This window comes from Etheostoma cragini, chromosome 19, assembly GCF_013103735.1.
Source record: "Etheostoma cragini isolate CJK2018 chromosome 19, CSU_Ecrag_1.0, whole genome shotgun sequence".
Taxonomy (NCBI): Eukaryota; Metazoa; Chordata; class Actinopteri; order Perciformes; family Percidae; genus Etheostoma; species Etheostoma cragini.
In genome coordinates this window covers 7,941,027-7,966,296 of record NC_048425.1, presented here as the reverse complement: position 1 = coordinate 7,966,296, position 25,270 = coordinate 7,941,027, and the positions used below count along the sequence as shown (strand labels likewise).

The following is a 25,270-nucleotide window of genomic DNA, read 5'->3' as shown; positions in this document are numbered from 1 at the left end:
GGGCTGGATTGGGACTGAGCCAAAGTCCTGCTAGTGAAGGGTACTCTGGTGAATTAGTATTGCGCTCAGGCTCTCTGTTAGGAATTTGTCGAAGCCTAAGCGGAAATAAATAACCTTGATGTCATCAATGAAATAAATAAATAAACTGGTCTTGTTCCTTAATGGCTAGGAGTAGCAGCAATGGCTTCTGGATGCAAAAGGGAAGCATTATTATGGAACCTGCTGCAGCAAGACCTGCCCTTCAATAGCTTTTGCACCCTACAGTTGGCAGGGCGTCCATACTTGCGTGTGGTAACAGAACCTGATTTAATTAGGTCCCATTAATTGGCCAGCTGGACATTAATACTCAAGGTTGATGCCTAACCCCAACCAATCAGGCTGCTGTGTAGGTCTTGCCAGCACACAAAGTAGGATTCATTATAACAACAAAAGACAAAAAGAAAAGACAAGGATTGGCTTTTACTCCCCTTCAGCTGATGTGGAGGACTGATACATTTACAGCTTGGCCCCTGAGCTAACATTGTTAAATTATAACAATATGTTGATGTGTCCTTCAGCTGGGCCTGGACATGGAGGAGCTGCAGGACATCGAGGAAGATGCCGGTCTAGGCAATGGTGGGCTGGGTCGTCTGGCTGGTGAGTTCCTGCTTCCTCCTGATTGGCGGCTCACAGACGGTGATGTTTAGTGCAGTGTACAGTCTCAAGCAGAGCCCCCTCACTGTTGTTCCCTCAGCTTGTTTCCTGGACTCCATGGCCTCTCTGGGTCTGGCAGCTTATGGATACGGCATCCGCTATGAGTTCGGCATCTTCAATCAGAAAATTGTCGACGGCTGGCAGGTAGGTTGATTTAATGAAAACAAGCTCATTTAAAGTGTAATGTGTCCTCACTCCTTACCGCATGCTTAATCTCCACCCAACCTGAGTGATCTTGCAGACATGACCTTGACTTTACAGGTTTTGGTTTCGAGCAGAACTTTTCATCGTCATGCAAGTTTTATATTTCTCAACATAAAGAGTCCTTGTTACATCCCTGAAATCTAAGTTGGCTTGATGTTTGCAGTGACAGTTAATTTAGTTTAAACTAAAAATGACCCCACAATAGAGTCACGTAGCTACACTCTTTACCCAAGGATTGCAAGAAACGGCTGGATTTATTTAAACAGACATTGGTAATGATGGTTTCCATTTCCAGACCTTCATACTAATGTGAAGGCTAAAATTTTGAGTGCTAAAGGACTAGAATCCTGCATGCTGTCAGCCACGTGTGTTATAAAAAACAGCAATAAGACTTTATTTTATGGATGAGATGGACAAATCTGTAAAGGTTGTTGTAACTTAACATACAGAAATAACAGCTCCTAGCTATTTCTTTGATTTCATCATTTGAATGATGATAACAACATCCATAGCTTCCATTTTGGCTGAAATAAATGTTAACAGGAAGGATACAGGTTGTTAGTCACTACTGATTGGTTAGGGCATAATACAATCGGCTTACAGTTCAGTCTGATTATCAGCCTATTAAAGAACAAAACGAAGTTACTAAAGTGAGAACAAGTTACCAAAATGCATGGTAGTTCTGGGTCTTGTCAAGTCTTTGATCCTGTTCGCCAAAGGCTTTTGTTGGAATGAAGGATCCTAAGAAATAGTTTTGTAATAATGTACCTTAAGACATGACACAGCGTCATGTTTCAACAGGTGGAAGAAGCTGATGACTGGCTGCGTTACGGTAACCCCTGGGAGAAGGCTCGCCCTGAGTACATGCGCCCAGTCCACTTCTACGGACGAGTAGAACACACAGCTGAAGGAGTGAAGTGGGTCGACACACAGGTTAGTAAGAAAAGACTTTTTTTTTTTGTTTACATAAAGGGTTCAGTCAATGCTATTCAGCTCTTATGTAATGAATTCATATTTACTTTAGAACTGATCAATAAACAATACTGTTGGAATTGAAAATAAGGAGGTAGTATGGACAGATAGTTTAGCCATATTTAATACAAGTATTAAAGGTCCCATATTATCAAAAGTGAGATTTCATGTCTTTTTTGATAAAAAAGCAGGTACTGTACTGTGAAAGTATCAAAACGCTCAATCCAAAGAGAAATGCACACAGCAACAGTGTTGTTACAGTCATTCCCCAGCTGCAATGACTGTGCAGATACTCTGAGCGGGCAGTTCCAGAAGACTGGGAAACACCGACCAATCAGAGCAGACTGGGCTTTTTGGGAGTAGGGCTTAAAGAGACAGGCGTGACCAAGATATATAGTGAGCAGGACATTTTACAGCACTCTCCATTGGACAAACTAATAATGTAATGTTCTTATCTCACCGATGACACTTCAGAGAATAAAGGAACAATAATCAGTATATATTGTTTTATTTAGGTGGTTCTGGCTCTTCCCTACGACACCCCAGTCCCCGGCTACAGGAACAACATCGTCAACACCATGAGACTGTGGTCTGCTAAGGCCCCATGTGACTTTAACCTCAAAGACTGTGAGTATTGTTATCTGTAATGGTAAATAATCATCATTGACACACTGTACATAAATCAACAGCTACAAAATACCCATCTCAATGATGTCCCACAGTTAATGTTGGTGGCTACATTCAAGCCGTGCTGGACAGAAATCTGGCTGAGAACATCTCCAGGGTTCTCTACCCCAACGACAATGTAAGGCGCATTCCACTTTAGTCCATCCATACTGAATTATTTTTTTTTATAACTGTCAGTTAGGATAATGTTGTACTTAACACTTTAAATGCTGACATCTGGCAATGTGAATGGAAAACATGGAAATTTGGATTGGATGATGTGTCTTTGGGTTTGTTGTAGAGTACCATTGCCCCAAAGTGGCCATAAAAAATTCAGTTTTAACCAACCAGTTAATTTATTTCTTCGGCGTTATGTTTGTAGAATAAAAGTTGCATATGGGCAGCAATGTCAGTAAGACAGGTATTATAAAAGATGAGGTGGTAGCTGTAATAGTCTTTTTTTTCTTCAGTTTTTTGAAGGGAAGGAGCTGCGTCTGAAGCAGGAATACTTTGTTGTAGCAGCAACTCTTCAAGACATCGTCCGTCGATTCAAAGCTTCCAAGTTTGGCTCCACAGAGTTTGTGCGACTAGACCTTTCTACGCTGCCAGACAAGGTGAGGAATCCATCATGGCATCAGAAATCAGATTTTAGAACAGACTTAAGAGACCGTTTCAGTGGGGGTCTTGGGCCTTTAGGAGACTGCGGTTAAGAAGAAACTGTTTCTGTGGCGTGAGGTTTTGGTCCTGATGGACTGCAGCCTCTTGCCAGAGGAGAGTTTTGCAAAACGGTTTGGGTCTGGGGTGGCAGGGATCGGCCACTATTTTATCATATCAAACAGGATGAGCGCAGTTCTTTACCCAAACTGTTTATCTGGGAATTTATTAAGTTGGTTTCCATGTTCACTGACAAACCGTCGTATAATTTTCTTATAATCAGACTGCAGTATCGCAACTTGAAGGCAGAGGTTTGTGCTCTGCTGAACTATCTGCAGGTTCACTCTTTAAAGTGTGCACCATCTCTGTCTGTGGTCTGCAGGTGGCCATCCAGCTGAATGACACCCATCCTGCTATGGCCATCCCTGAGCTGATGAGGATCCTGGTGGACGTCGAGAAACTCACCTGGGCGAAGGTATATGGCATAAACCTTTTTTAGCGCATTAACACACAGACGTCATAATGCTTCAAACAGAGAGTCTTAAGAGACCGCACACTCCTGTGAACTCAAACCTACCCTGCAAAAACTGTAACTACTGCAGTTTAAGTGGTGTGTCCTGTGGTCACTTGTGTAGCAATTCTGTCTCTCCGCATCCTCCAACACTGCAGTAACAATGACACGGCAGCAGAATGTCACAGCAGACAACAACAACAAAGTCCTACACTGTGACAGGATGTAAGCGAATAAACTTGCAAATGAGAATTATCTTTAAAACAACACATATACAGCTTTTACTGTATTTTTCAAAAGGCAAAACACATATTCTAATTTCATGGCCACATTTTCAGTTGTTGAAACTGTGGCCTCAACAACAAGAGTCTGTGTGATGATGTCCCATGCTGCTGGTCCTGTCCTCTCTGTGTCCAGGCCTGGGACATCGTGGTTCGTACCTGTGCCTACACCAACCACACCGTCCTGCCTGAAGCCCTGGAGCGCTGGCCCGTCGACCTTTTCCATAACCTGCTGCCGCGGCACCTGGAGATCATTTACGAGATCAACAGGAGGCACCTGGAGGTACAAGCGAGCTGAACGTACATCAATGAGCTCTTTTGGTATTTAGATGATACCATTATCTGTGCAAACTTAATTAAGCGCTCTAAACGCACACAAAAGGTAATTGGTTTGCAGGCTTGTCACATGATAGACAAAACACTTTAAAGCCCTACAATTTAAATCCTAATTGGCTGTATGCGCACACAGACCATTACTGAGATGTTTCTATCCTTCATCCCTCTAGCGCATCGCCAAGCTTTACCCTGGAGATCTTGACCGTCTGCGCCGAATGTCTCTGATTGAGGAAGGGGACGTCAAGAAAATCAACATGGCTCACCTGTGCATTGTGGGATCTCATGCTGTCAACGGAGTGGCCCGCATCCACTCTGAAATCATCAAAGACACTGTGTAATGACAGCAGTTCCCCTCATCTCTGCGTGCGTGTGCGTGCGTGCGTGCGTGTGTGTGTGTGTGTGTGCGTGTGTGTGTGCGTGCACAAGCCTCTGGTCATATCTGTAGTTGACATTATGACTCAAGAACAAAAAAAGGCGGGTAAATATCAAAACATCAGGTATTGAAACATCATTCTAACTAGTTTCTAATGGTTTCTCCTCTCCTCATCAGGTTCAAGGATTTCTACGAAACGGACCCTGAGAAGTTTCAGAACAAGACCAACGGCATCACGCCCAGGCGCTGGCTGGTCATGTGCAACCCTGGCCTGGCTGAGGTCATTGCAGAGGTTTGTTCTTGTTCATACAGACGGAATACAGAGAAGTAATAGGAGCTATTTCAGGCATCAGTACAAAACCACTTTCATTTTCTACATAGACAGTATTAGCTGACTGACAACTGGAGCACATCCAAAGCTCAGAATGAAATGATTTGTACTGCAGATCCACTTCTCAGCTCATGACACATGCTACGTGACATGGTTCTCGCTTTCTTGTTTAGAGGATTGGTGAGGACTACATCCGTGACCTGGACCAGCTGAAGAAGCTTCTGGACTTTGTGGATGATGACTCCTTCATTCAGGATGTTGCCAAAGTCAAACAAGTGAGAGCTTAAGATGCCAAAAGAAAGGTGATTCTTTCTTTCTTTCTTTCTTTCTTTTTGTTTCTAATCACATTCCTCTGTGTGAATTTCTAGGAGAACAAGATGAAGTTTGCTGCCTACCTTGAAGAGAAATACAAGATGAAGATCAACCCCAACTCCATGTTTGATGTCCACGTGAAGAGGATCCACGAGTACAAAAGACAGCTGCTCAATTGCCTGCACATCATCACGCTGTACAACCGTGGGTGCTTTTTCTTTTACCGGCAGCTTCTTAGAAAATAAATATGGATTCAGAGTTGTTTTGTTTTTAATCAGGAATCAAGAAGGAACCCAACAAATCCTGGACCCCCAGGACCATCATGATTGGAGGAAAGGTGAGTGGCATTGAATTATTGGTTGTGTTTTCCTATGGTGAGACAGAACACTGACGCTGTAGAATGTGTCTCCTAGAGAACATTTCTGTGTGTCCATTACAGAGCAAGGATTACTTCTGTATATGATTAGCAGTATAGTTAACTGGAAGCAGGAGGAAACTGCAAGCATACGTCCATCCAAAGAGAAAAAAACCATACCGTTCAACATTGTTTTACAATACTTTTTTACTGAGAGATATGTATACATAAAGAGCAATTCCTAAAATATGTGTTCTCTCTCATTGCTCCCCTGAATATTCTCCTTTCAACCCAGAACAATTTCCCACAAAACCTATAACTTTCACAAATGTATGTAACCCATAGTTTAAACAGGTAGTTGTAGTGCATTTTTCTTTAATTGCCTCTTTCCATATTGCTAGTTATTGTACCAATTTTGCATCAATAATAATAATTGTACAACATTCCCATTCATCAAATGACCTTCTAAAATGAGTTTGTTTTGTGATTCCAGTCATAAATTTAGTCTCATTTGGACTGCTTATTTATTTATTTATTTATTTATTTTTGGGACTGAAGATATAAAAGGGGAGAGAGACGTGGAATGGCATGCAGCAAAGTGCCGCAGGTCGGCGTCAGACCCGCTGCGTCGAGGTGTAAACCTCCATAAATGGACGGCCGCTCTACCAACTGAGCTTTCTGGCCGACCTATGTGGAGAAATTATTATAGATAGGTTTTTATATTCAAATTTAAACTCCATCCTGTCAAATGTGTTTGGACACTAGCTACCAATAGCTATCATACATTTTTTTTGCAAAACAGAAAAGTTATTCCACACAGATAACTCTTTATGTCTCCCCCACATCCTGAAAACATGGTTTACACCTGGGTTGTTACTCCAGCTGGGCAATATATCGATGTTGTATCGATATAGCGTTATGACACTAGATATCGTCTTAGATTTTGGATATTGTAATATAGTAAGTGTTGTCTTTACCTGGTTTTACAGGCTGCATTCAAGTAAAGTGATGACATTTTCTGAACTTACCAGACTGTTCTTGCTGTTCTATTATTTACCTTTGCCCACTAAGTCATGAAATTAATTCTGGAGAAAATTTATCAAAAATCTCCTTGTGTAAATAACATTTTGTCAAAGCACCAATAGTCAACCATACAACATCGTCGCAATATCGACATTGAGTAATTTGGTCAAGAATATCGTGATATTTGATTTTCTCCATATTGCCCAGCTCTAACTACAGCCTGGTTTTTCTTTAGTGTTTCTCGGGATGACGTCCTGTGTGTTTTCAGGCGGCTCCGGGTTATCACACTGCCAAGATGATCATCAAGCTGATCACATCGATTGGAGACATCGTCAATAATGATCCTGTGGTGGGCGATCGCCTCAAAGTTATCTACCTGGAGAACTATCGGGTCACTCTGGCTGAAAAGGGTAACAGATGCCTTGAAAATATAACCTTTTTCAACTATGTTTAATTTAGCATTTGAAAATGTATTTTTTTTTAACATTAAAGATCACATATCATGCTTTTTTAAGGTTCATACTTGTATTTTTGATTTCTACTAGTACAAGTTTACATGCTTTAATATAAAAAAAAAATGTTGTCTGTCTAAATATATCCGTATTCACTCTGTCTAATATGCTCCGTTTTAGCACCTGTCTCTTTAAGCTCCCCTCCCGAAAACGCCCGGTCTATTCTGATTGGTCAGCATCTCCGGGTCCTCCACGTCTGCTTTCTTGGTGTCTCTGCAGCATTATTGCAGTCGGGCAATGACTGTAACAGCACTGTAGCGACACTTTCTAAATATAAATAGTACAGTTGTGACATCACATCCATACGGAAGCCCTGAAGCCTCGTTTAAAGGGACAGTTTTGAAAAACAGGCTTTGTTCATTTCTCTCGGAATGGAGTGTTTTGGTACAGTCAATGTTTATACAGCACCTTAACCTTCTTTATAATTTAAAAAAATCTAACTTTTCATTTTATGGGACCTTCAAAGGTTTTTACTTTGCAAGCCCTATACTCCATGTACTCGTACTTGCATTAGAACTTGGATAGAGAGAAAAACTTCTGAATCTCCTGTCTGCAGTCATCCCTGCATCTGACCTGTCGGAGCAGATCTCCACTGCTGGGACTGAGGCCTCTGGCACCGGCAACATGAAGTTCATGCTGAACGGGGCCCTCACCATCGGCACCATGGATGGAGCCAACGTGGAAATGGCAGAGGAAGCTGGGGAGGAGAACCTCTTCATCTTTGGCATGAGGGTGCCCGATGTGGAAGCTATGGACAAGAAGGGGTAAGCCTTAAATAACGGAACACTATCATTAGGAAATGATTAAAGCTGGACTTGGCCAGGTTTACATACAGGTGTTTGGGTCAAACTCAGCCGTGTTGTCACCCAATGCCTGTTCTAATGTTTGTTGAATGTCTTTCGCCCTCAGCTATGATGCTGCGTCGTACTACCGGCGTATCCCCGAGCTGAAGCAGGCGATGGACCAGATATCCGGAGGCTTCTTCAGCCCCAGCCAACCCGACCTCTTCAAAGACCTCGTCAACATGCTGATGAACCACGACAGGTTAGAGCACACTGCTGACACTTAGAAATCAGCCCTTTGTCTGTGCTGACACACAGCCTGCCTTTACGTCCACAGTCATGCAGTGTCATCAGTACCACTGTCAAATTAATGTGAATGAACCTACTCCAAATGACACTTTAAAGCAAGTCCTCATTATTCTCATCTTAAATCAAAATGGGCACACTCAGTAAATGCATAATTATGAAACTGATTAGAAACGGTCTTGTTTGCTTGGCTCATATTAATGTCTCAAATAGATGTAATTTTATTTATGGTATCAATTCACACCAGAAGTTCTCTCGGGACACTTTACAGATAAAGTAGGTCTAGGCCACACTCTATAATTCACAAAGATTCAACAATTCCCTCCAAGAGCAAGCATTTGGTTTAACAGCGGCAACAGACAGAAACCTCAAACAGACCCTTGCTGTTGGTGGCCATCTGCTGCTGCCGGTCGGGAAACATAGACTCAGACTATAGAGAAATATGTTTCATAATAGTTATAGCAGTTGGTGTGATGAACTGAACAGTGACCGTTATAGTAACGGTAAAGATAATAGATGAATTAGTATTGATTAATATAGTTGTCCATCTGATCTGTCCGTCTGCGCTGCAGGTTCAAGGTGTTTGCAGACTATGAAGACTACATCCAGTGTCAAGAGAAGGTCAGCGCGCTCTATAAGGTCAGTATTTCTGGGAATATGATATGATAGGACATAATATGAGGGAATCAAAAAGAGCTAAAATCTCAATTTATGTGTCAACCAATCTAACATTGCACAATGAGTTTCTGTGGGCATAACTGCTTTACACACTACTGTGGGAAATTCTGTTGAATTCTGCTTTACTTCCATATTAGATATTAGGCGTTGCACGATAACTGACAAAATGTGATATTACGATATTGATTAAGAATATTCTAATATCGATATTCGTTTTGATATTTTTAAACCTAAGTAAAATCACAAAAGTTAAAGTAAAACGCATCGTAACAATATTCATAGATTCATAACAATATAATGTACAGTGAGACTTATATATGGCTCGGTAGTGCGGCTGGACCACAGTCTATCCAACGCCAAACTCTGCCTGTACCGCCTTATATAACGTTTTGGGATAGCTACCTTGGAGAAATAGGTGACGGGATATGGGACTGTTTATCTAGTTGATTTAGAAGTTTCTTAAATCCTTTTTCATTCACTGCGTGGATGGGCAACATATATTTGGCCAAATAATATGTTACAACATTGGTGATTTTGGTACGTCTCATTGAGTTCTTGTCGTACTTTGCAAAAGCACTCGTTAGCGAGGCTTATTTGGCTCTGCACTTATCGTAATATGGCTTGTGGAAATATGTTTGTTGTATTGCGTCTTGCAATATGTTTTGCATAGTGCGTTAGCCTGTGAAACATCTGTTGGCTTAAAGCCAAAGTATTTCCAAGCTACCGAGGAGGCATTACTTCTGTTTCCTCTTCGATCTGTTATTTTGTCTTCTCCCAGAGCAGCACTCATTTTCTTACTTTTGTGTTCTCTCTTTTGCTCCACTGACTCCCTTTGCTCTCTCTTTAGGTCCTTTCTTTTCTTTTGCTTCTCTGATTCATTCCGTTTTGCTGTCTCTATCCATTTCTTCACTTTCACTGTCACTCTGTCCAAATATGCACACACATGATGTTGAGATTTTATTTGGATGGCCTTGTTAAATACTGATTCTGATCTTCGGATTTCTGATCTCTGAATCTGATTGTTGATCTGATTGGCCAATCAAGGAATTACATGGTCTGTTATTTCTGTGTTTTGGTATACTATACCATACTTCATTGCACAGTTTTACATTAATGCCACACTACTATGGCTCAGGTATTAATTAAGTTCCATGTTTTTTTACAATGTGAACCCCCCCCCCCCCTCTCTCCCAGGACCCTAAAGAGTGGACCAAGATGGTGATCCATAACATCGCTGGCTGTGGTAAATTCTCCAGTGACCGCACCATTTCCCAGTATGCCAGGGAGATCTGGGGCATGGAGCCCAGTCTGGAGAAGATCCCTGCTCCTGACGATCCTCGCTAAACCACATCTGTCTCCTTCACCTTACCGTAGCTCACTGTGTGGTCCGACCACTGCAGAATAACCCTGTAGCTTTTCACCGTGAACTTTGGCATTATTTCTTTTCACACATTACTAATCCCTGAAGTGGGCTTATTCCAAAACTGTATTCTGTATTTTCCTCTTCTGTGCATCAGCAACACATAGTCTCACTGTTGAGTAAAAACCTTGTATCTCCACGTCAGCCTTTCAGCAGTTAGGAAACAGCCTAGATTTAAACTTGGAATCATGGGATTTTTTCAGTTGGAGTTAAAACATTAAAGATATACCTCCTTATTTTGTGCAACTGCCCAGTAGTTCTCCTATTATCCGAAGTTTACGGTCATAACATCAACCAGGAGCTGAGTAAAAAACCTTTTGAGTGCTAAAACAAAATGAGGGACTATATCATTATTTCAGTGATTCAAAATCCAAATTCAAACTATGCTTCCCTTGTACTTCTGAGCCAATATGGCTACCAAAACACTGCAAAAATGCCAATAAACCTCAGCATTGTTATAGTTTCAAACCAGCCCATGTCTTCCATGGAAGAGGGAAGGGCCAGTCGGCGGTTACTGTGAACCACAGCCTCATAGCAGTTCGGTGACTGGAACCTTTTTCTCCATATTCCCTACACATTCACATTTTTATTAATGTTTCATATTAAAAGACCCTCCCCGGCTGCACGCTCAATGTTGAATATATCCATTTTTGTGTGTTATCAGTTTTCCTGCATGTTTGTGTCCGTCTCATTCTGCTGTAATGTCTTCCTAAAAGTGACCGGTGTTAGAAAAAACAAAGCCTTCTCTGCCTAAAACCTAAGTGACTGATTTAACCTTGGAAGATGTGTGTATTGTGTGTTATAGTTGTGTGTGTGTGTTTATATATATATAACATGTGAAATCATGATGTACTGTAACAACATGCTGTCCTGCTTCAGCGCTTGCATATAACTGTCTGACTGCTGTGGTGCTGACTGCAGAGGCTGCTAAAAGAACATTGCGTTTCCTTCTCAGTCAGCGCTTTTCTTTTTTAGTCAATAAAGCTCAGCAACTCAGACGTGTCAGTCCACTTTTGAACCTGTAAAAATGTCATCGTTGGCTGACAGATAAGACTCAGGAAGAGAAACCTGAGAGCAGTGAACAAACAAACTTTTAGGAGGTTAAAGTAAATATGCATCAGACACTTCCTACTGACTGCCAGCAGAGGGCACTATAGGTCCTGCATGGTTTCTTCATAATGGAAACATACAGTGTCCATTTTGCAATCATTACTAGTGACAGAGAATGTATAATAAGGTGAGAACGTCCTATCTTTGGAAACTTCCGGGTTGAAACTATTGGGCTTAATAGGGAGTGAGATGAGTGAACATGCTCGCCGTAGACAGGCTCTGCTAGTGATGTCCAAATAAAGTATTGGGAAGTTTTTTCTTTATTTTCTGAGCCCAATAGATGTTGTTGTGGTCATCAAAAGGTTAAGGCACATTGCCATTCCTTTTTTCTTTAAACCTAGAGCCACATCTAGTTGAATCAACAAACACAACTAATGGATCATGATGCTTGAACATCACTAATCTCAAATGCCAGAACAAAGATGGGAACAAAAGCTTTTATGTGTCTGCTTTAGCCACTTGGGGAAAAAGACAATAACTTGAGAAAGCTGATAAATCTGGCAAAACATTAAAGTAAAATAAGTTACACTACATTGGTAATTGTCTGTGTTCTTCTCTTTTACTTCTTTTTTGGCCCTTTTTAGTGTTTTTTAATTGTTTTTTATACAACTTTTTTTTCTTGGCCTTGCAAAATAAGTCCTAAGACATATGAGTGCTCACCAAATTACAAGAGCCTATAAGGGACTAAATACAAAGGTCAACGTCAATTTGAAAATGAAAATGTAATTCCAAAAGGTATTAAGGCAGTGTGTACGATAATAGACAACAAGAAATTATAGACTTTCCAAACGTTAAAAGAAAAACCTTCTCTTCACAATCGGGATTTATTTAGGTTTATACAATTTAGAGATCATTACAACAAAGAATTAAAAATGGAGAAGTTGCAAGTACAGAGGAACAGGTACCTGGTCAAGATACTCCTAAGAGCAGCGAGGAAAGCCCTATTCAGAAACCGGCATGAGCCTGATTGTCCTAAACAGCAACAGTAGTTTGAGGTCATACAAGAAATAAGGGCAATGGACAGGTTGACTTTTGTGCTAGGTTTGAGATCAGGTTTGTATGCCAAAAGATGGCAGAAGTGGACATTTTACTTAAAGTATAAGGACAGTGGTTGACATTGATTCATCAGTGAGTAAAGCAGCGACTTGAAATGTATACCTTTTATTCCTATTTTTGTGGCTATCATCACCTTTTTCACAGGACCTGTTTTGTTTTGTTTGTTTGTTAATTTATTTTTATGTTGTTTTTGCTTTTTCATGTATTACATAAAAATTGAGGCGACTGTGTTGTGCTTTGTGATTCTCTGCAGGTGTGTGTGATTCTCTGGAGGTGTGTGTGATTCTCTGCAGGTGTGTGCTGCTGCTGACAGGCCAGCAGCTGAGGCTGATCAGCCTGTGCCCCACAGCTTAAGAGAGGGCACCATGGCTGTGTGCAGAAGAGAGAGAGGCTGCTGTGGAAACTAGCGTTAAGAGAGCTGCTGTGTGACCTGCTCTGAACCAAACTTTACTGTGCCTGTTGTCATCTTCCTTTTGAAGATTGTTTTTTAGTGACCTGTTGTTGTGCGGGCATAATAAATTTGCCCAAGTCTGCTTTCTGTCCCGAGTTAATTATTTGTACGGTTTTCATTGTATGTTGCGGTAAGTTATTGTTTGATATTTTTTATATATCCCTGTGTGCTGTCTCTGTGGCTTTGTTGGTGTGTGATTGTGAAACTGCTTCCTCAGTCTAGATAGGGTAGCGTCCAGCTGGGCCTTATCAGCCTTTCCTTCTGACACTTGTTTTTCCTTTTTGTTGCCTCGAGCCCGGCACGGCTTCTGAAGATATTTAGGGTTTAGTATTGGTTTAGTATTGTGTGGGGTTATTAATATCAAACATTAAACTTACCCTGTTTGTGCTTGTGACTAGCGTACAATGGCAGCTTTTCAGTTGGGTGCGTATCTTTAGGTACATTTGACAAGTGTACAAAGCAGGATGTGCATGAGCTTGCAGTATATTGAATTTCTGTCTGTTTCCCTCCGTAAGGCTGAGCTGAAGGTTCTTGCGTTAGATGGTCTTGTTAGTCTAAAGTTTTTCTCTGTATCTGCACCTGTGTGCAGCCCTGATCTAGCTGTGAGTGCACCTCATATCACAGATAAGCCTGTTACTTTCCCGCCTGTTGTTCGACATGAGGGGTCACTTTACCGCGGTTTGAACCGATGTCGGTAGAGTCATCTCTGGGTTTTAAGCTCGATGCCAAGTTGAAGGTGCGGGTAATGCTACCGAGGTAGAAGCTTACTTTGGTGCATTTGAGCGTATTGCTGTTGCTCTACAGTGGCCTAAGGATGTGTGGGCTATCTTATTGCAGTGCAAGTTGATGAGTAAAGCTCAAGAGGCCTGCTCCTCTTTGTCTGTGGAGGACGGGCTGGCCTAAATGATAACGTAAAGAGTGGTATTTTGCAAGCATCTGAGCTCGTGCCTAAGGTCGTTTCAGAAACAGCCGAAGGGTGTAAGATTGATTAAAACTTCTCCCAGAGTCCAATCCTCGGAATCTCCGGCTCCTAAGGTGCCGGATGACTGTTTTAAACCTTTAATCTTCAACGGTTTTGTGTCTCTTTCAGGGAAATCTGAGGATCAACATCGAGTGAAAATCCTGCGAGACTCGGCCTGTTAGCAGTCACTGATCCTGTCTGAATGGTGTATTGCTGCGGAGGTGGGTCTCGTGCACAGGATGGGTGGCGACCGATTCAGAGGAGGATTGGGGGCTGGTTCTTCAGGTAGTAATCCCTGTTCACTGTTGGCAGCACTGGCTCACGAGCACCTATGGTCAGGTTACTTGGGCATCAGCAAAACCTATGATCGTGTTCTTAGGCAGTTGTTTTGGCCAGGACTGAAGTTAGATGTAGTGCGCTACTGTAAACCCTGCAGTACTTGCCAGATGGTATAGGTAAGCCTAATCAGCCTGTGCCCCCCGCACCGCGACGGCCTATTCCTGCTGTTGGTGTTAAAGCATTGATTGCACCAGACCTTGAAATCTATGCTGAAGAAGTACTGTTATGAGACTGGGATGAAGGTGTGCCTTTGTGTGTCATCCTGTTTCTTTTCCACCAAGTTAAAACGTCATCAGCTGATCTACTCTACTATCGAGAAGGAGACCTTAGCGATGCTCCTTTCTTTTCTCTACAGCACTTTGATGTGTATGTAGGATGCAGTTAATTTACAGTCACTGTCTACACTGACATAACCCACTTGTCTTTCTGGCCTAGATGTACAACAGCAATCGGCGCTTGATGCGCTGGGCAGTCCTGGCCCAGGGTTACAACATACATCAAACACAAGAAGGGAGCTGACAACATTGTCGCTGACGCACTGTCCCATGGGTGAGACTAGTTTTAGGGGGTCTTGAGTGAGTTTCTGCTTGGACAGAAGGATCAGTGTGGGGAACTGATGGGGATCTTGTAATTTGTAGTGATGCTCCATGGGGGTGCAAAGACGAAGGGTTCCTTCTCATGGGAGTGGGTGTCACGTGCCGTGTTGTGCTTTGGGATTCTCTGCAGGTGTGTGATTTTCTGCAGGTGTGATTCTCTGCAGGTGTGTGCTGCTGATGACAGGCCAGCAGCTGAGGCTGATCAGCCTGTGCCCCACAGCTTAAGAGGGCAGCATGGCTGTGTGCAGAAGAGATGGCTGTGTGCAGAAGAGAGAGGCTTCTGTGGAAGCCAGCGTAGAGAGAGCTGCTGTGACCTGCTCTGAACCAAACCTTACTCCCTGTGCCTGTTGTCTTCCTTTTGGAAGATTTTTAGTTGCTTCTTGTTGTGCGGGCACAATAAATTTGCCCTGTTTTAAACGTTTGCTTTCTGTCCCGAGTTTATTATTTTAAGCTGTTTGCGTCATTCCCCCCTGGACTACTTTGGGTTGTAACATTTGTTATAATCTACTGAAAATTCAAGAAAAACTAAATTATTAAAAAATATATAATTCCACAATAACATTCTAACTTTGCACAAATGTGTTTTTTTTTAGTAGAACTTTAAATAAAAATAGATTTTCTCTTTCGCAATTTTATAACAATTGAATGTGAAATTTCCATTTTACATTCAATTTTTAAAACCTTAACATAGTCTAAAGTGGACAATATACAATTTAAATGCAAATGTAATACTTAATTTTAGAGCTGGGCAGCGATTAAAATTTGTAATCGCATAATTTCCCCGATTAATCACAAAATGAAATATTGAAATCAAAAGTAGTGTATATAGTGCAATTTAAAAAAAGAAAATGTTCTGCCATATGAACAAAAGCGCCGTAACATTTGTTCTGCAAAAACTTACCAGCAATTGGTTTATAAAGTAGCAGTTAAATAAAATATTTAGTGTACATCTCAACTTACACAATGTATTTATCATGTCCACAGATGAATTCCATCTGGAAAGTGTTGCATAAGCGACTCCTTATGTACACGTTCTCCTGTTGTTGCTCTAACTCTGCAGCACTTGGACTGTGTTTAGAGCCCCACAACTTCTCTACGCTTCGCAAGGACACTGTCCAACGCGCTGTTAAGCAGAGACACTGAGGGACACTGTGACCGAACGCTGGAGACCGTGTGCAAAGCAGGGGACATGATCAGAAGGCTCAGCACCGATCAGATTCCGTATCTATTTGTACTATCTGGGCTAACGGCGGTGACTTTATTTGACACATTCCGCTGCTGTACAACTTTAAAGTGTCCCGCGCATGTTTCAGCATAATGTCTCTCCTCTGTTTTAATTCCACTCGGAGCACTTGAATACAGCGCCCACTTTTCATCAGTATAATGCACTGTAACTCGGAGATAATTCTGGTTACCCAGTGAGTCCAGTAGTCCCTAGGGTGGATGTTGTAGCCTGGTCGCTTTTGCAGTCCTCTCGTTTTTATACACCTCGTGTATTCTGCTTGTGGTGGTGCGTCTCGAGGGAATCTCATACCTGCCGTCATTGTTGTGATCCTCAGACCGATGTCCTCCACCACCCTACTGGGCCTGCAGTCTGCAGCTATCCACGTCGCTATGGCATTTGTTAGCTTCTCTTGCCTTTGTTTATCGCTACTTACCCCCACGATGCATCTAACGTAGTCTGCCGAAGCCTCGCGCCACTGTGTTTGTGTCGTTGAATGCTTTGCTGGCATCAACTGTAAAGGTGATATTTCAGACTGGAAGTACTCGGGTGATAAAAAAAATTCGACTTGGCAGTATTTACAAAGCCTGTGAGCAACGAACCTTTACAATAATAAAGAAATAATAAAAACTTAACGCCCGATAAAAAAATTGTTGGCGTTAAGAACGCGATAAAGCGATAACTGGCCTAGCCCTACTTATTTAATTTTACATCTAATGAACATGTTCGGACTGCAAATGGAGTTTCTTTTAGTCTCGTTATTGTTTAAATTGCATTTATATGGCATTATACACATATGTGTATAATGCTATATATGCTAATGCAATTTAAACAATGCAGCCTAACTTTTAATTAAACACATCCTGCTCTATAGGGGCCTATTTTCAAATGTAAATTGAAAATCCACATGTGATTTAAACAATGCAGCCTAATTTCCATTTATCCAATCAATGTGTAGGTCACTAAATGCTTTGATCAGTAAAATAATAGTGTAAATCTTTTTGATATGGCCTTCAGTCATCAGATGTCAAATCAATGAGAAGAAGCAGTGATGCTGTTCTAGAGGCCGTGATGGACCAACACCTTTCACTGTATGTTTGGTCATCTACCACCTCACTGCTTTCACAAAGAATTGTTAACTCAAGGGTCACTTACTAACTTTCCTCAGGAGCTTTAGGTCTAATTTGGGGGCCTTTATTGGAGGATGCTGTTTGCTCAGCTGTAGTGAAATAGATCAGTTAGAATGACAACATACTAACCTGTTGATGAAGGTCATGAGATGTCGGTGAAAGCTCCAGATGAAAACCAGATGTTTTCTTAAATCAGTGCTCCCAATGTCGATTGTCCTTTAATTTTCTTTTGCTTCTGTGCCCACTGTGTGTAAAATCCTTAAGTAATTCCACACTTGGCCTCAGACCTGTTCCTCCTGCCCCTCCCACATCCACATGATTGACAGTTGTCCATCACAACCGGTCCCCTCCTCCCCTCCTATCTATGATATTAAAGCCCCATTCCCCCTTTTGTGGTGTCAGTTTCCTCCAACTGATCCCCAACTCCTCACACACTGGGATGGACTGCAGTGCTGACGGTAAGATAAGGATTTTCATCCCCCTCTTCCGTCAACATCAGGAGCTCAAAGTGATTGTGACGCATTTCTTGTTTCAATCAGATCATTCTCTGCTGAATTTTTTTACGTAATTTGGACAATATGGCAGCAACCTACTTTTGAATATTTGTGGTGAATGCTTTGTGATATACTATAATGTAGTTGTGAGCAGACATTTTTAAATGTTTAATAATGGATTAGTCAACCATAGCTTCTCCTCTGAAGCATTTGGTGTTTCAACAGGTGATGAATGACTTATACTTAGCTTAAATCATATTTATGTAATTTTGTGCGAATTAACACATTCCATTGCCTGTTTAAACATGTACAGGTCATCCACAAGCAGTTAAAAGCTCTTCATAAATTGAAACTAGTCGTGTTGGATCATTCTTGACTGTAGAAATGGAAGATTTTAACCCAATGTGTAATTGGCTCAGTTGTCCTGGAGAGTGAAGAAGTCTTTATATATAAAAAAAAGAATTTCTACTTTAATATCTTTAAACTCGTTGACCTTAATGTATTGGATGAGTTTAATATGCAGTGGGAGCTTTAAAGCACTCCAACATTAGGCTTTAATGCATTATGGTGCATGACTTTTAAACTGTACATCACCCCCTCATAATCAATACGTGCAAAGTTGATCAGTGTGCAATTGTGAACATTACAATACATGAATGGAGTTTGTAATGTATAGAGAATTTTTATTCCTCTCCCATTAGTCCCTCCAAATCATGGATTCCAAGTAGCCTATCTTCATTCATCATTGATGGAAAAACAGAAATTTCTATAAAGCTTTCCATTCAGTTTAATTGCCACATATCGTTTAGGGGGGTAAATTCGGGCTGTAGTAGCCCACATTTGGTGGGTTCTGACACATTCTAATGCCACTATTTCATCATGTACACTGGTCTTATTGCATATTTTATTAGGTTTTCCTCACTGTTCTTTTGTATAAATTTTAAATATACATTATTTTATTATTTCATATATACTGTACATTAGTCAACTGATGCAACCTGAGTAATGTGCACATTTGCCTACATATGGTGAGTTCAAATCAACTCAGACATTTTGTAAGTGTGGGGGACAGAGGGCACCGACATAGAAGGAACGGGTCCCCCACACAACCAGTGTCCACTGCGCCCTTGCCACTTGTTGACAAAATATTATGATGCAATTTACTTGTGTCTAATGAGCTTACGGTGAGATGAAGCGTTACATGAGGGTCTTCATATTGTGTTCAGAGCTGGACACCCTAGAGGTCCCTCCTCTCACCCCGACCAGTAAGGAGGTCCTCAACCAGGCATTGAAGGCCAGTTTCACTGGATTTGCCCAAGAAAGAATCAACCATCTCTTCCCACAGGGTACAGCTTGAGTCACACACAGGACATTTCTTTCCTCAATACACGAGTGAAAGCTCCCATTACATTACGTTCAGAAATGTAGATTTACCCGTATTTATTTTGTCAAGATCCTACCTTGTGGTCTGAATGGGAGGTGAACTACTGGCTGGACTGGTGCCAGGCTGAGTTTGGTCTCCATTGCCTGGGCTCAGACCTGAGAGGCCTGCAGGGCAGTGAGCTTTGTGGCCTGGAAAGAGAGGCTTTCCTGGGCCTGATGTCTGACTGCATCGCAGGAGAGATCCTGTGGGAGCATCTGGAGACCATGAGGAGAGGTAAAGATTTTTTTTCAACCCCCTAAAAATGAATGATTAGTTACCCTTTTTCAAAGGGGGAGTTCATCTTTTTCAAAAAGGTAGATACACTTTTTCAAAAGAGTAGCAACCATTTTTACCACCCTTCTGAGAAAGAGTAATCGTTCGTTAGTCTTTGAAAAACAGTAACTAGTCTTTTTTGTGTGTTCCTTATTGTAAAGTGTTACCACGTTTAAGTTTTAATACATTTTAAATGTGTCGCCTACACACAGTGCAATCCAGTTCTAATTTTGGGTCTTATTTTAAAATGTTAAGCCTTAAAACATTTGAAATATTTACACATTTCTATTACTGTGAATTTCCACACACATAAAATGTTAAGGTAGTCCAATATATCTCGGCTGAGGTTTATGACATTTCATTTTTACAACCTTTTTTTTTAACCGTTGGCATAGGCTATGCTATTATATTTAGCACCTAAAGGCAAATGGGGAATTTTATGCTAACAAAGTACTGCTAATGGTAAATAGCTAAAGGTTAGGGTTAGAAGATCTGCTCAGAAATATAGAGAATATTGGAGATAGAACAACCCAAGGAAATTCAGAAACATGAAAAAAGAAAAACATGTTCTTTAGGGGTTCCGTGATAATGGCTTAACATTCATCTAAAGGGTTAACTTAATGTTGTATATACAGTATATGTACAAAGTAAAGCATGCATACAGGTAAACATGTGTTTTTTATTATATTCATCTTAGTCCTTGTTAATGATAATGCAACAATAACACAACGTTTGAATTTCATTGTCCAGAGAATGAATATGACTGCAGTTCTTCATTACCGTCTTACTGCCAGCTTCAAATCAACAAAGGTAATAATGTAACAATGTCTTCTTCAACCTTTAACCATTGTTACTACCATAACCCCCACCCCTCTATAATTACAAAATTACCATATTGTTACTTGTTATATTATTTTAAATGGGTTTTATGATTCTCTTGTCTATGATTCCTCAGAAAACTACCCAGACTATGTTCAGGAGCATTCAGACAAACACAGTTGTCATGTTCAGTACCATCCCAGTGAGAGGACAGAGCTCCACACTCTGCACCCTGTCCCTGAACATGTAGACTACTATCTGATCAAAACAGAAGATCCCAGCAGGAGCAGGACCACTGTTGCCCTGCTGCATGAAACACAAGGGGCTGGAGGTAAAAACCCACTTCACACACTTACAGGTTATATAACATGTAGTGTTGCTTGTGATTGCATTCTACTTTGGTCCTGAGTTAGAGTTTGTTCTCAGTCATGTTTCAAGATGAGAAGCATACGCACATCCCTCAGATGTATCATTAGATCACATGGATGTGTTAATAGAACACATTGTGAACCGTTAAAACCATTAGCTACAGGACCTTGGGAGAACCATCATATGAGCATGCGCAACTTGGGCGGGTGTGCTTGAGTTCAACCCATGCGCCCTTAGGTGATGTGGTTGATTAAGTTGCTCTTGATCATCTGTCCATCATTGTATAAAGCCTACCCTGAAATTTGCTTTGTCCGAACAGCTCTTGTTCGAGCTCCACAACGAGTCAAGTCCAGACCAAACTTCACAACCTCAAATGTTGTGGGTGGGGCTAAGTTTGGCTGGCATCCAGGCTAAGAATGTCCAGCAGAAAATCTACGCTGATTATTTTCACTTCTTAACATTGTATGAATCCTCAAGTTTGGTTTATGATGTGAGTCTTCGAAAAATAGTTTGAGAAGACTGTAAACCACTGTGGTTTGTAGTCCAATATGGACATATATTCATCGTCACCTAAGTGCCTTTCATCCTTATTAACCTGCCTTTTCTCTGTTTCTCTTATGGTGTACTCACAGAGACAGATTCAGAAGTGGAGATTGCTCACAGTGACGACTCTGACTTTGTGGGCTCTCTGTTTTGGACTGCTCCTCTCCAGGATGTAAAGCCAGCACTGGAAGAGACAGTGTCTGAAGATATCTTTACTTTCCCACATCCACACAGGAGTTTCAAAGAATATATAGACAACAAAACAGATGTGGGCACGGCCGTGATACCCGCAGTGATTCTTGCCGGTTATACCGGTGAGTTGGGGCTATATGGGATACAGTTTTTATATATCGTTTGGATTCATGTCTGTTGTAAATATATGCAGCAGGTCTTGAATCTAGTCTCCCTGCTATAGGAAGTGGTCCCATCCAGCTGTGGCAGTTTCTGCTGGAGCTTCTCACAGACTGCAGCTGTCAGTCATGTATCAGCTGGACAGGAGATGGGTGGGAGTTCAAGCTGACGGACCCTGATGAGGTACATAAGGCCTGTAGGTTTTAGCAAAATGGGATGTAAAACACCATGGGCCATGTTTAGCTCTAGCTTAAAGCAGTGATTTACAGTGATGGAATGTAACTAACTACATTTACTCAAGTACTGTACTCACGTACAAATATCAGATACCTGTACATTTCATTCCACTTTCTATTTCTACTCCGCTATGTTTCAGAGAAAAATGTTGTAGTTTTTCTAGTAAAAAGTACAGTTTTTAGAGGTTAATTTACAAATTAAGATTTTTGCACTAACAGGTAGTTTATTAAATAAGTTTTATTAGAAATTAAACTACCAAACAATATAAAGGCCTGCAAATATCTGAGCCAATAACAGTTGATTGACAGAACTGTTTTGATCCAGTTTCTAAAATGTGAGTGTTCTTCTGCATTGAGTACTTTTACTTTTAATACTTAAAGTTCATTTTCCTGATGATACTTACATATTGTTACTCATGTAACATTTTCAATGCCAGACTTTTACTTGTGACAGAATATTTTTACAGTAAAGTAAAGGTTCTGAATACTTCTTCCACCACTGGTGGAGCTTGACTAATTTGAAAAAAGTCGAAATCAGGATTTGATTAAAAAATTGAAACTAGAATTTGATTAAAAGTCAACTCTTAAGTCAACTCTAACACCTGAACAATGTATGTTGCAGTTATGTAAAAGTGTGTAAAAAGAGTTCACAGGCGAGCACAGAAGTTTAAACAGGTAGCTGAAAGTAATGAAGTAGTACGATTGCTGACCAAACTAAGATTGACAGTTCAATTGCATGAAAAAATCAACAATAATTATTTCTATGAAACGAATAGTGTTTTACATTTGGAACACACATTGGAATTAATGAAGGGGTGGATAAATTCATCTGACAGGGCTGAGGGGGGACCTCAGACCAAAAAGGTTGGGAACAACTGGCTTAAAGGGCCCATATTGTAAATAAATGAGATGTCTCTTTTTTATTATTATTAAGCAGGTTATGGTGCTATATGAATACTGTGAAAGTATTAAAGCTAAATCCAAAGAGAAATGCACAAAGCCCGTATTTAGAACGATCTTTTAAACTAGCCGTCAGGACTTTTGTACATTTGTGATGTCACAACTATACTATATGTTGTCTCTGTTAGGTGTTTTTTTTTCTTAAAGAACTCTCCTCAAACAACTCCACCCCACATTATCTTGAGTTTATTTAACAAGTGGAAATGTAAGCTGCTGTTTTTTGTGGCAGTTGTAAGCTATTTTACATTTTTTCACCAACAACTGGACACAATAACTAATATTCCAAACCTTTACTGACATATTTATCAACAGTGGAATATATCCTTATGATAATAATTTTGACCATATCACCCAGCTCCAGTACAACTGCTAATGATGATTAAATTACATTATTTTTGATCAAATGTAATTAATGTTTAAGTCTTATCTGTCTAGCTCTACAAGTTTGTGTTTTTCTCAGCCTAATTCAACGTGACTCCAGTGACTGCAGTTACCACTTAACAACGCTCAACCATTACATTTGCAACGTTAAAACTATTGATCATCATTATATTGCTGTCAAAGTAATGAGTTCTGTAGCTCTATGAGATCTGGAGTTAAGCTGTAGCTCTGTGTCCAGGTGGCCCTGCTGTGGGGTAAGAGGAAGAACAAACCCAAGATGAACTATGAGAAGCTTAGTCGAGGCCTACGATACTACTACGACAAGAACATTATTCGCAAGACAGCTGGCAAACGCTACGTCTACCGCTTTGTCTGCAACTTGCAAGGCCTGCTGGGATATGAGCCTGAGGAGCTGCACGCCATGTTGGATATCAGTACCAAGAAACAGTAATGACCTCTTTGTTATATGAGAACTGACCTCAGGCTCAGAGGGGGATACACACAGTGTGAGTGTGTGTGTGTTTGTGTGTGTGTGTGAAAGGATGCTGCTGTTGCTTTAACATGCTGTATGCCACATAATGTTGTCTTTTTTAATTTTTATCAACCAGTTATTGATTACCTGTAGAATTCATTCATTTATGAAACTTTTCCATTTCTGGCCCCTTTGGACCAAAGTGGTAGTGTTTTTACCACACCTGATCACGGGCCAAAGCCTTAGCAAGAGTTTGCTGTAGCAACCTACGTCGTAGTAGTAGTAGTAATAATAATAATAATAATAATAACTTCTATTTTAAAAAGAAACATTACATTCAGGCCTACATTAAGAAATCTCCTGCTTCCTTTTACCTGGCTGGATACACAAACACAAGCTTTTCCGGTGTTATACCAAACCTGTTACTCGTCAGAATGTAAGTGTAAGTGTAGAGCTGGTCTACCTGCTGTAAATCAATTTGTGACTTTGAGGGAAAAATCCGACAAAGGCATTAATAACAAAATACATAAAAATAGCGCTGTTTTCACTGTTAGTCTCGTTTGCTGTTACAGGTCATTTAAGATTATCAGATGGAAAATTAAACAGTTTCAGAAACAATTACAAACTCCTCGTAGTTACTTTAAGTGTAATTGGGTAAATTAAGACACTTTTATTGCAAAGTTGGGGTTTAAGATGTTTGTGTTAAGACAACAAAAACCTGTCATAATCATAAGAAACACACATTTTTTAGTTGAAGGGATTGTTGACCGAGTAGCTGTCCATGGCAAACATTACCTAATAAACACCAGCATGTTAAGCATCAAGCATTATCATGGGCTTTTACAGCAAAAGCACAAATTCAACGTTGCACATGGCAAGGCCATTATTTTCAATGGAGAGAGTGGCTTCGCTCTCTTGGGACACTGCGCAAGACACAGTGCCAAGCACTACACTGATCTTCAGTGTAGCCCAAATAATTCCTTCCAATGAGACACTAAGCAGACAGGACAGATGTTTGTCTACCAGTCTGAGGTGGTCAACACCGAGATCCAGCCTGAAAGAATCCCCACCAGGAAGTGTTTTAACCGAGATCAGCTGGTACTTGGACTAATGGAACCTAATTGATGTGTTCACTCTTGCTCAGCCAACTCCTTCTGTGCATTTCACTTTACTACATATATGTTTGAGTCAGCTCCTGCAGAAAAATCAAGCAGTTTTTTTCTCCGACCACACAAGGCTTGTTGATTGATTTATTGCCTTCTAATTCCTAATGCAGCAGGGGATCATTTCTGCTCCGGTGGATTTAAGAATGACTCTTTTCAGTCTCAGCTGGTTTACAATATATACTTGTGAATAGTACACATAAGTGCTGAAGAAATGTGCTTATTAAGGTTATTCCAAGATAGACTTTAATGTGACTGATCTTCTAATGCGATGGTTGGTTTTTGGATAAAGGAGTCTTTGTTATTGTGAAAAACAGATTTTGTTTTTTGATTAAGTAATGATTTTTTTTAAGGCCAAATGTATCCCATTGTGTTGTGTACACTGAGGAGGGGCAGATGTAGCCATATTTGGGAAAAACGATGTCAGCTAGAGCGTTAATACTCAAAAGTCAATTTGAAAGCCCAATAAGCTACATTGAGTTTACTTTGCTCTTTCAAGGCAATCATTGTAA

At 40.7% G+C, this 25,270-nt stretch overlaps 4 protein-coding genes across 7 annotated transcripts in view; 3 read left to right on the top strand and 1 right to left on the bottom strand.

Annotated features, from left to right (window-relative positions):
• The window catches only part of pygmb (phosphorylase, glycogen, muscle b), a 14,981-nt gene extending 3,661 nt beyond the window's left edge, over positions 1-11,320 (top strand). The window contains exons 3-20 of the mRNA XM_034856725.1: positions 558-636; positions 734-837; positions 1,699-1,830; positions 2,385-2,496; positions 2,592-2,674; positions 3,006-3,149; positions 3,572-3,664; positions 4,118-4,264; positions 4,488-4,651; positions 4,868-4,982; positions 5,195-5,296; positions 5,390-5,537; positions 5,612-5,670; positions 6,980-7,121; positions 7,780-7,987; positions 8,133-8,267; positions 8,884-8,950; positions 10,184-11,320. Of these exons, the coding sequence (XP_034712616.1) occupies positions 558-636; positions 734-837; positions 1,699-1,830; positions 2,385-2,496; positions 2,592-2,674; positions 3,006-3,149; positions 3,572-3,664; positions 4,118-4,264; positions 4,488-4,651; positions 4,868-4,982; positions 5,195-5,296; positions 5,390-5,537; positions 5,612-5,670; positions 6,980-7,121; positions 7,780-7,987; positions 8,133-8,267; positions 8,884-8,950; positions 10,184-10,333 (2,184 nt within the window). The 3' untranslated portion in view covers positions 10,334-11,320. The remainder of the gene's footprint in view (positions 1-557; positions 637-733; positions 838-1,698; positions 1,831-2,384; positions 2,497-2,591; positions 2,675-3,005; positions 3,150-3,571; positions 3,665-4,117; positions 4,265-4,487; positions 4,652-4,867; positions 4,983-5,194; positions 5,297-5,389; positions 5,538-5,611; positions 5,671-6,979; positions 7,122-7,779; positions 7,988-8,132; positions 8,268-8,883; positions 8,951-10,183) is intronic.
• A 5,907-nt stretch (positions 11,321-17,227) lies between these two features.
• The window catches only part of slx1b (SLX1 homolog B, structure-specific endonuclease subunit), a 19,697-nt gene continuing 11,654 nt past the window's right edge, over positions 17,228-25,270 (top strand). Inside the window, exon 1 of one of the 2 annotated variants that reach the window (XM_034856857.1) lies at positions 17,228-17,239. The gene's annotated coding sequence lies outside the window, so the exon portion shown is untranslated. Of the gene's footprint in view, positions 17,240-21,788; positions 21,805-25,270 lie in introns of those variants that run through there. The other variant, XM_034856858.1, reaches the window with a different exon arrangement.
• Positions 18,958-23,581, top strand: LOC117935219 (protein c-ets-1-B-like). The gene is made up of 7 exons (XM_034857359.1): positions 18,958-19,114; positions 19,222-19,425; positions 20,215-20,274; positions 20,420-20,614; positions 21,291-21,509; positions 21,611-21,729; positions 23,362-23,581. The coding sequence occupies exons 1-7, from the start codon at positions 18,958-18,960 to the stop codon at positions 23,572-23,574; spliced, it is 1,167 nt and encodes a 388-aa protein (XP_034713250.1). The 3' UTR covers positions 23,575-23,581.
• zgc:112271 (uncharacterized protein LOC553698 homolog) overlaps positions 23,625-25,270 on the bottom strand; it is a 10,356-nt gene continuing 8,710 nt past the window's right edge. Inside the window, exon 5 of one of the 3 annotated variants that reach the window (XM_034856918.1) lies at positions 23,625-23,645. Coding sequence is in view for 1 of the 3 variants with exons in the window: in XM_034856920.1 (XP_034712811.1) it covers position 23,651 (1 nt within the window). In the remaining 2 variants the exon portion in view is untranslated. Of the gene's footprint in view, positions 23,661-25,270 lie in introns of all 3 variants that reach the window. The other 2 variants (XM_034856920.1, XM_034856917.1) reach the window with 2 other exon arrangements.